The 10,426-nt window shown below is 51.9% G+C and overlaps 1 protein-coding gene across 2 annotated transcripts; it reads right to left on the reverse strand.

Moving 5' to 3' along the window:
- Positions 1-411: 411 nt before the first annotated feature.
- Positions 412-8,352, reverse strand: SELENBP1 (selenium binding protein 1). 2 transcript variants are annotated; one of them, XM_017674945.3, is made up of 12 exons: positions 8,241-8,352; positions 5,675-5,731; positions 5,358-5,470; positions 4,963-5,148; positions 4,162-4,282; positions 2,815-2,997; positions 2,368-2,546; positions 1,846-1,924; positions 1,633-1,754; positions 1,274-1,366; positions 1,016-1,134; positions 412-816 (listed from the first exon to the last, which is right to left on the reverse strand). In XM_017674945.3, the coding sequence occupies exons 1-12, from the start codon at positions 8,242-8,244 to the stop codon at positions 654-656; spliced, it is 1,419 nt and encodes a 472-aa protein (XP_017530434.1). In that variant the 5' UTR covers positions 8,245-8,352; the 3' UTR covers positions 412-653. The 2 variants fall into 2 exon arrangements, with proteins under 2 accessions (XP_017530434.1, XP_036859155.1); XM_037003260.2 differs by lacking the exon at positions 1,016-1,134.
- Between the last annotated feature and the right edge of the window lie 2,074 nt (positions 8,353-10,426).

Genomic DNA, 10,426 nt, shown 5'->3' on the forward strand with positions numbered 1-10,426 from the left:
AAAGAAAACATGGATTAAAAAAAAAAGTTTAGAGCATCAAATGACATTTTCTCTTCCAAGGTCTCCCTATCATAACCAGCTCCAAAATTCTTTCTGGCCATAAGAGTGAGATTTTGGAGCATTGTGTTGTAATCACTGGTAGGAACCAGTCACCATAATGCCCTGGAGTCGTCTTCTGTGAGATACAAAGGGCCAGCAGAAGGTGAGTCATAGCACAGGCACAGGGGATCTTGGGTGAGTACTCAGCCCATGGATGTGTCCAGGTCTTGGAAGTTCTTTGAGCTGTACACTTCAACATGTGTACTTTCCTCTATGTATGGTTTCCTAAATTATACCATATTAAAGAGTTTATTTACCAAAAAAAAAAAGAAGGTGAGTCATAGGTGCTGTGCCCCCAAAGACAATGTGATCTGAAGAAGAAGTTTACCAGTTTATTTGGTGAAATAATTTCCAAGAACTCATGTAAAAACAACAGTGAGCAACATGCAACCAGTGGTCAGTAAATGGAGATGCCACTCAATATGTCTCAACAGCCTCAACTTGGCTTTGGAAGGCAAAGTTGCCAAGAGTTGGGAGCCAAGAGAGCAGAGCGAAGCCAGGTCCCTGCAGAGGTGATGGCTCAGAAGGAGGGGTGGGGCCGTGAGGGATGGGCTTCAGAGCCAGATGTCGGAGCTGCAGTCTCCCCCAGGGTAGCGGAGCTCATGGGCCAGGGCTGGGCCGAGGGGCTCCTTCCCAAAGTCCACCAGGAAGTTAGGGTTCAACTTCAGTCCTCCCTTTACTGTGTCTACATTGATCTGCAGCATCACGGAGCCTTCCCTTGTGGAAAAGAGGAGGGAATGAAAGAGAGGTCAGATGTGGCTGTCCCCTTTCCCCAAGAGTTTGTGAGTACAAGGGTGGGTCCTTAAGGAGGGAGCAGGGTCTGTAGGGTGGGGGCAGCTGGGGTGCCCAGGGAGTTTTCAGAAAGCCAGAGCCCTCCGGGAGAGGAAGCTGGGGAGGGAACCCGTCTGATTCTCACCTGATGAGATCAGGGTAAAACTGCTTGTCCCAGGCACTGTATAGCGATGTGGTGACATAGAGACGTTTCCCGTCTAGGCTAAGCTGGATCATCTGCGGGCCTCCAACCACCCGTTTCCCCTTAGGAAAACCAGGGGTCAGATTCCAGAGTAACTCACGGGCCCCTGGAGGGGATCATGGAGCATGCCCCCTCCCCATACTTCTCTAGCGTGGATCTGAGGGATAGAGAGGGGCGCCACAGGATGGGTAGAGATCTCACCTTGACCACCAGGGGCTCTGGCTGGGATTTTAGCTCCTGGTCCTCCAGCACTTGCACAGGGCCTCCCTTAACAATGCTGCCCCCAAGGAAGAGCTGGATAGGGAGGGGCAGAGCGTAAAGGAGGATAACGGTGGGTGGTGAGGACATTTCAGGAAGAGTGGCTTGCCTCTGCCAGAATCCCTCACTCCCTCACACCCTGCAGGGCTAGCTGTGGCTCCTCGCAGTCCTGGCCTGCACCATCCCTCAGCCCCTATCTTTTTCCTTTTCCTGCACCTCCCTTATTATCCCACAGCCACTTCATTCCTTCCACCTCATCCTCAGACTTCCCTCCCTTTCTCTCTATATTGCTAGGGCCCCACCTGTCCTGTGAGGCAGGGCCGCTGTGGGTCAGAGATGTCATACTGCCGCAAGTCCCCGTGTAGCCAGTTGCTGAAGTAGAGGAAGCGGTCATCCAGGGACAGCAGGATGTCAGTGATCAGGCCTGGGGTGGGTGCAGTTCAGAGGCTTTAAAGATTCAGTCTTCCCAGGCCAGAAGTGAACCTTCTGATTCCTATCCTTCCTTGGGCACTCACCTGGCATTTCTGGCAGCATCCAGCCCTTCACTTTCTTGGGGGGCACCTGGATCACTTTCTCCGCTGACCAAGTGCCTCCCTGCATTGGGAGGTGAAGAGTGGGGTTAGGAGGCAGAGACGTGAGCCTGGGAGAGGTAGTGGGTGGGAGTCAGATCTGGCTCTCCCCAGGTACTGTCTGCAGGGAGACTGTAGATACAGGGGCTTCCTGCCACTAGGGTCGAACTCCTGTGCAGGCTCCTTACGGCTGGACTATGTCTGCTTCACCACTGTATTCTCAGCACTTAGCACTGTGCCTAACATAGATGCTCACAAATATTTTTGAATTAATGACTGAATATAGCCAGTTACAGTTTAATAGAGAAGCGAGGAAGGGCAAACGGCCTTGCTTTTTGTTCCTGGCAAAGTCTGGGCTGGTGCAGCCAGGTGGAGGGGGCCTAGGGAGAGGGAGCATCATGGCTACAGAGGCCTGGGCAGAGTCACTGGCAGGACTGCTGAGAGGACAGGGCTACAGGGTGCAGTCACCTCATTCTTGTAGAATCGTTGGATGTTGGAGCTGAGGGCACAGCCTACGAAGCCCTGGGTGGCGTCTGGGTTGTGCAGGAAACGGATCTCCAGGGGGATGAGCCCATCCTGTAGAGTCAGGGTCTGCACCATCTCATGGCGTTGCCAGTCCCAGACATGTAAGTGGCTTCCGTACAGCCCTGGGTAGGGATGGGACCGGAGGATGGGCTCAGGACCAGGGCAGGAGGGCATGGGCAAAGGCTGGGGCATGGCCTAGGGCAGAATGTGAAAAACGGGTTGGAGGTATCAGAAGGACCCTTGAGCACATCAGAGCACTCAGCATATCCTATACAATCAAGTCTGGGTCTACATGAGAGAAGTAAGAGAACTGGACAGTGGGGTTTTCAAGCAAAAAATAGGAGTGTGTATGTGCCCAGGGTCCTGCTGACTCATGTGGGGAATTCTCACCAGCCTCTACATCAGCAAGGTTGAAGCCATTTTGAAAGATATTGGGAGCCGCCCATTCGGTGCTGATCATGACATTGTGTCGTGGCTGGTACCAGAAGTCATAGCCCATAGGTGCAGAACCCCCAGGCCGTTCCCATGTCCCCTTCACCTCGAATGTCTCTCCATCCAGCAGCACGAAACCCCCTGAGTAGGGAATGAAGTAAGGTGTCAGGCAGAGGCCCTAGAAACATCACCCCAATGCAGCCCTCACCCCCAGGCATGTCCAAGAGGCTCCAAGTCCATTGCCTGGCTCCAGCCCTGCCCTCACCGCCCCCCCCCCACGCCCCATAATGGGACTTGCCAGCTCCTTAAATTTCAGGTATAACAAAAGGTCTGGGGTAGGAGGTGGGGACTTTCTCTGGCATCCCCACCTCCTGTCATCATCATCCCTGTCCCAGACCACAGAGGAAATTTTCCTCTCCTTGATCCCAGAGACCTTCTGGGACTCAGCGCCCTGTGCTTCTCTTGCCCAGCCTCCCACTCTCAGTGTGGGATTCCTCCCAGAGCCTAAGCTCTGTTCTGTTCACTACAATTTGGGGGGGGAGAGGGTACACAGATTGTATTTATTTGTAATTCAGCATGAATGCTCAACGTGTTTTCTCCTTGCTCAGTATGTTATGACACTGATACTTCTTTACAACTAGATCGCCACTCCTGAGTGTTATTAAATCTTGAAGGTCACACTCCTTCTGTTTCCTGAAAAAAGCAGTTCGAGTCTAGTGCAGTAACCTTAACTGGATGACCTTAACTGATCCTACTCCAAGCCTTTGAATCAGGGCTTTGATGAAATCGGTAAGGCTCTGAGAAAAGCAGCACAGGGATCAGGACAAAGCCTCTGCAGCCAGATTGCTGGGTTTGAGTTCTAGCTCAACAGCTTATTAGCTGTATGACTTAGGGTAAGTTACTTATCCAGTCCATGCCCTAGCTTTCTCATCTGTAAAACAGGGATCATAGTAGCATCTATCTCATAGATTGTCTAGCTCATGGTAGACATTTTAGAAGTGTCAGCTCATACCATAAATGAGATAGCAAATGTGAAGATTAAGGATTTCAAGGACTGTGAGATTTGCTCATGAATTTGCAAAGGCTAATATTAAATGTATGTTTGCTGAGGCCATATCTGTGCTCATATCCACAACTGACTTTCTGACTATAACTTTTAAGTGAATTCACCAGTCAAGGCTCATTTTCATAGAAATAATAGAAAAAACTGTAGTTATAAATACTGGATGAGAGCCAACCCCTGGCCTTCCCCAGAAGGTCATTCCATCCTTCCTCCAGTTTGGGATCTGCCTTGCTGGCAGATACCTTTGCCATTGCCGTCAGGGTCTCCCAGGGTGCTGACCATCACCTCCCCACTGGCCAGGCAGTGGCTGGTGTGGAGGTAGCCCAGGCCACACTTGGTATGGATGTCCTTGGACTCAACAACCTGGAGAGGGTAAGGAATGACATCAGAATCTTACAGGGCCCGGAGTCCCCACTCACTACTCCCATACTCCCTCTCTTCTATCTGCTGATACCATCCTCTTTGCCTTCAAAACATGGACAAATTTTCCCTGCAGGATATGGCAGAGACTGGCAGGGCAGCAAGGGAGAGCCAGGGAACTGCTAACTCTCCAGGCAGAAAACACCGACTTCTTTCCACCTGTCTGTCTTTTGAAGACACTCACAGCCCAGTGAGGCCATAAACTCCTCCCAGCCTGGGCCAATGCCAGCAACAGTCTACTTTATACCTCCAGCAGCCAGCAGCAAGTGCCTGGCAGGAAGAAGGAAAACTGTAGGCAACAAAGTATTGAGAGGAAGGTTTGGAGGCTCCTGCCTAAGGGAAACCCTGGGCTCATAACTGGCTAGAAAATATGGCTCCTTCCCTGTCTTGGAGCAAAAACAAGAAGAGGCCTCCCATGCCTCTGGCGCCGTAGCCCCGTGGTGCCGGATGGTGAGTGCTCAGCCCTTGGTAACTCTCCTCTGTAGCCTAGCGCCTCCCCACTGCTGAGCCCAGACCCCGCACAAGAGCTGGAGGCAGCAGGTCTAGGCGTGACTTCCTGCCCATAGGCTGCCCAGGGCAGCTGGCACATCAGGGTCTCTGGGTGTGTAGGGCAGAGAACATGCCTTGTATAGCTTTGGGGCACGAGGCTCAGAGCCCACGTCTACCACATAGATGCAGGAGGAGATGAGAGCCGGCAGCACCAACTTGTTGCGCGACTTGGTGCTGTCCCCGAAGCAGCTGCTGCAGGTGTTCCAGCCCGAGTGGTGCAGCTCGTCCTTCAGGCCAGGCATGGGCAGCCGGTGGATGACCTGGGGAGGCGGAGGTGTTGGGGGGCTTGCTCAGGCCATACCTCTCTGCATCAGTACTGCCCCTGGACCTTGGGGCCCTTGTTTGGTGAACGGGTGGTACAGTCATGCTCAGGGAAGTCAAAGAAGGACAGAGTTTGGGAAGGGCATTGCTGGGCCAGAGATAAGCCCTGAGGGGTCTCAGGGTACTCTGGGCCCAAGCCCCACCTCACCTGACAATACTGGGGAGACTTGGGGTCAATGTCCACAGTGGCCAGGTAATCTGGAGCCTCAATGCCTGTGTTCCGGTAGATACAGGGCAGGTAGACAATCTCCTCCCTGGGGCCTGGAGGAGAGAAAGCAGTCAGAGGGGATAGCAGGGTGGGGAGGAACAGCAGGGCAGCCCTGGGTGTGCCTGAGGGCGGAGGCGGCATCTGAGGTCTCCCACCCCCACCAGCAGTGGCATCAGTGGAAGGTGCTGTCTTGCAGTTTCTTCCTGGGGTGCTGGCTCTCAGTCATTCTTCCTAAGGGTGCTGGCTCTCAGACTTACCTTTCATGGCCTCCAGAGGGGTAGCATAGCCAGGTCCACACTTTCCACATTTCGTAGCTGTGGAAACAATGGGACGTGTTGGCTGGACCATGCTCTGGAGGGCGGAAGCTCTTCCCCACACACTGTAACACCCTCCCCCACACAAGCCAGGCAGAAACATTGTCCCAAGTCACATCTCCAGCCTCCCTATGCCTACCATCCTCCCTGCCCCTCAAAGCCCTGCTAAGTGTGTGGGTATGGCGGAAGAACTGTAGAGATATGACCCGAAGGTGGAAGACACTCAAGCAGGACCCAGGGGAAGGCAGGAGAAGAGTGAGTGCAGCAGACACGGTGCCCTGTGGTGTTTATGACATTGACTTGGGCCCCAATCCCAGCAGGTCACTGACTAGCCAACGGTCCTTGGGCAAATTATCCCACCTCCCTGGCCTCAATTTCCATACCATTTGTAAAAAGAAGGCAGTAAGAATACCACAGTGGGCTTCTATGAGAAGTAAACAAGGCAGTACAATCAAGTGTGCAGCTCTGTGCTTTCCTGGAGGTGGCCAGTAACCCTGGCTGTTCTTGAGGAAGAGCCTTTGAAGAGCGAAGGTGATGCCTATTCAGCTCCCTTCACTGAAAAGTAGCTATACCAGCGTCCAGGACACTTCCTGCTTTTCTCCGCTCTGGGTCCTTGCCCCCAGTCTGTAAAAGCCTGGGTTACATCACTGAGGGTCTGGTAAGAGATAAAAGGCTGAAGCTCAAGGCCATGGGGCTGATACCGGGGATGTCCTTAGACCAGTTTCTACCTTTAGGCAGAAGGCTCTACTTCCTTTATCTGTAAAGTAAGGTGTTTGACCCAACTCTGGGGAGCTCAGAGGCCCATCTATCAGAGCTACAGGGAGTGTCCCTCCTTATCCCCTGAAGTCTGACAAGAGAAGCCATATGGATCTATGGGACTAAAGTAAGTGGCTGAGTCATGTCAGGCCTCAGGGTTTGGGACGTGACCTGGAGGAAGGCTGAGGAGTAGCACAGAGGGAGCTGCAGGCTAGAAGAGGTCCTGGAGCGGGGATGACAAGACTGGGCGCTGCATCCCTGCCCTGTCACATGGCTGGCTGGGGGCTGCAAGTGGGGAGCCAGGAGTAGCCAGAGGTGTCTCAGGTCTTCAGCCAGGGAGCCAGGGCCCCTCACAAGCAGCCAAGTGACTCAGAAGGCAGGCAGCAACAGCATGTTACAGTACAGAAACCTGGTTTTAAGCTCCACGTTGATATCTGTTCTCCACTTTCTTCCCTTCATTTGCTGAAAGGTGGTAATAATATCCTACCTTCTTCTCTGAGTGGCTATGAAGGTCAAATAAGACAATGTATTCAGAAGTACTTCCTGTTTTATAGGGAGACATGTTTTATAAATATGGGTAGGGCTACACCAGAAGGGGTGGGGTGTGGGGGTAGTCCCAGCCACGCTTGGTGTCTGGAGTGGGCTGGGGTTGGGGTGGGGCAGGGTGAGAGAGGCCCAGGTCCAGAGGAATCAAGGAGACCTGTTCTGCTCCACACCCATGCTGTGTCAGGACTTGGCACAGGAGGCCAGGGGAGGGGAAGGAGGTTGTTGGACACAACAAAAGGAGACTCAAAATGTGAAGACATCAAAACAGGTACAAGAACTACAAAGCCCAACAGAGACTGAGATAAAAATAAAGCTGTAAAGGAAGTGTTATCAGCTGCATGCCTACATCATCTGCCTACCCACCTCCCTCCCGTCCCCCAGGCATTTCTTAGAGGCCCTGCATACTGCCCAGGCAGGCTCCTTTGCGCATCAGTTCTCTTTCTAAGGAACACTCCCTTGTTTCAAGCATCTCAAGCAAAATCTCTGAACATCCTGGGGGTCAAGATGAACCCAGAGAAAGCTCATTAAGTTTTCCCCATGCCAGGCTGGCTGCTGGGCATTCTGCCAGCTCAGGAAAGAGCCAGATCCAAGAGGGCAAGGACCTTAATGTGCCCAACCAGACCAAATAAACTCTGCCTCCTCCTGACACCCAGGAGCTCACAGCTGGGGTAAGAGGAGGACTTTGGACATTGAGAGGGTGGGGAGCACTGAAACAGGCCGCTGGTGAGAGAGTGGGGGCTTCGTGATTTCCCTCCCAGAGTGACTGGTGGTGTGGGGTAGCTAGAGAGCAGCCTGGCCAATCAATGTTGAGTTCCCTACTCCCTGGAGTAAGACATTGGCCCAGGGCTGAAATCAGGATTGTCTGTCTCCTACAGTGACAGTAGAGACATAGAGATTCCCCCTACTAACCCACACTGTATCATCTCAGCTGCAGAGAGGCCCCCGAGCCCCAGGCTGCAGCAGGGAAGCTGGATGGGAGCCCAGGATCACCCTTCCCAGCACTCCCTCTGCCTTCCTTCCCTTGCTCTACCAGAAATTTTGGCTAAGCTGAAAACTGCAAGGGTGGCAGCAGGGTGGGGACGGTGGAGCAGAGTCCAGGGGTCCTTCCCCTAGCCAGCTCCCCCCACCCCAGGTTTTCTGTCACTTCCTGTAGGGCAGGCCAGGAGATGAGCAGGCATGGTGTTGGGTCAGAAACTTCCCTGCTTACCCATGCTTCTAGCTGGCAGGCTTTGGTCCTGACGGGTCTGCCAGGAGTGGGCAGAGGCAGAAAGCTGGTGTCAGAGGCAGGTTGTGCCGGAGGGGGCAAAGGGAGATTTATACAACCAACTGGGAGTGGGGCGGGGCAGGGGGAGGGCCTGGACGGCAGCCCAGGGCCAATGACGAAAGGCAGCTGGCCAGGATACTTTCAAACAGTCTGGGCGGCTGATGTTTGAGTTACAGTGTTGTCAGGCAGCTGCATCTGTGGGGGTTTCTCCCTGCGCACTAGGTGAAACTTCAGCCTGGATGGGGAGAGGGTTCTTGACTCCGAACCAGAAATAAATCTCGAACAGGTCGGACAAGTGTAGGTAAGAAGGAATTCATTAAAGTGATAGTAGTGGTGAATGGCAGCAGCTATGGAGGCAGTAGAGAGCAAGGAAGAACAGAAGAAAAGGGAAGCTCACTGAACTCCTGCTCAGCATGGAGCAAATCTGCTCCTAAAGCCAGGCTCACCTGGTGTCCAGTGTCCGCTCAAATCTGCACAGTGTGGGAGCTAAGCCCCTACCATCCCAGCATTTGGGGGAGCCTCAGAGCACTGGATGAAGTGAGATTATGTTCTGAGAACTTCCCAAGGGCAAAGAAAGATTTTTGGGCAAGCTTCTAAAGAGCATGATCATATAGCTGCAGTACTGTCCGGGTCACCCAGGTGACAGGAGCTTGCAGACCCAAATCTGAGATTTCAGTAGCCCTTCCCTACTTGTCTGAAGTAGAACAGAGAGAGAGAAGACTAGTATTTAAGTTTAGAAAACAGAGTGAAATAGGAAAGTAACAAAGACACTACCAGTGGAAAAGCACACTGACAAAGTGCCATAAGTTGAGCAGTAAGAAGTCTAAAGCAAAAAATATACACTCAGAGAAAGGGGAGCTCAGGCAACCTCAGAGAGGAGGCGTGCTTAGAGGCATAGGATCCTGTCTTTTAAGGTTTCAAGAATGGGGCAAAGGTAGGGGGGTGGAACATAGGCTTGATGTGTGGTCTCATAGTCTACATGATGCCAATCTCCTGTGAGAGAGATTGTGTCACCATCCATAGTCTGTCCTGTAGATACTCTGTAAGATAAACTTAATACAAGGAATTTCTTGATCCTGTTCTTCTCCAAGATAATGGTTACCCTCAAGCAATGGGGACATATAATTTAAGATTGTCTGCCCTGCCTTAAGATAGGGTCAGTTATTGGCTGATTACCATAAAATATGTTAGGAGTTTTACCTCCTAATGCCCTGGTTTTTAAAATGGAATCTCAGTCTTAAGATGGAATTCCTCCTGTTCTTACTATACTATTTATATCTCAGCATTTTTAGGAAAATTAATCATTATGCTACTTCCATGTCTGCCCTACCTCAACAAGGTATGCAGTTGCAAGTGTGTGTACAAGCCTGTGCATATAAAGATAACGTGTTATGTTGTGCATGTATCTCTTTAGTGGGTGCCTGGGCATGTGTGATTCTTCATGTCTGTAAGTGCATGCTCCTGTATGCCTATGTGTGTTTGTGTATTTGCTTGTATTGGTGTGCATCTGTGTGTGGGAATATGTGCCTGTGTGTGTGCCCATGTGTGCACATCTGTGCTTGTATAGAATGTGTGTGCCTGTATGTGTGCCTATATGAGTCTGTCTGCCAGAATATTTATGCCTGTGTGGATGAGGGTGTGTATTTTTGTGAGCATGTGTGTGCACGTGTTCCTGGACCTCTAAATGCTCATCTCTGTATTTAGACCTGTCTGGTGGCATTTAAGGGCACCCAGGCCCATGGGCCCAATTTACTCCTACATCCACAGCCAGGATGAGCTCTCTCCTAAGACTGCCCTCTTATTCTGGACATCCACGCTCCAAAAGGCAAAGTCCTACCCACCCAAGGACTGCTCACCCATGTCTTCCTGCCACAGGAACCAGGGCTGAATAGTGTGTCCAGGTTCCACTCTCCCCAGACTTGTCATTTTCCTTGAGCTTTGAAATGAGAGAAAAGTCTCATTATTATCCTCATTAACCTCAGGAGGTAGAAGTAGAGGGCCTCCTCCTCATCTCCCAACCTGGTGCTTCAACAGCTCCCTAGGGCTGGGAAGCAGGACCCAAGGGCAACCCAGCCCAGTACCACTGTCCCTAGCTGACATGTGATAATCATACAACTCTCAGGGTCTCC

Source organism: Manis javanica, chromosome 4 (genome assembly GCF_040802235.1).
Source record: "Manis javanica isolate MJ-LG chromosome 4, MJ_LKY, whole genome shotgun sequence".
NCBI classification, from domain to species: domain Eukaryota; kingdom Metazoa; phylum Chordata; class Mammalia; order Pholidota; family Manidae; genus Manis; species Manis javanica.

What these genes read in the sequence shown, in the direction of transcription:
- SELENBP1 (XM_017674945.3), bottom strand. An exon ending in AACGATTCTACAAGAATGAG is followed by an intron (nt 1,925 to 2,367) that starts GTGACTGCACCC and finishes CTCCCAATGCAG; the next exon opens with GGAGGCACTTGGTCAGCGGA. An exon ending in TTTTACCCTGATCTCATCAG is followed by an intron (nt 817 to 1,015) that starts GTGAGAATCAGA and finishes CTTTTCCACAAG; the next exon opens with GGAAGGCTCCGTGATGCTGC.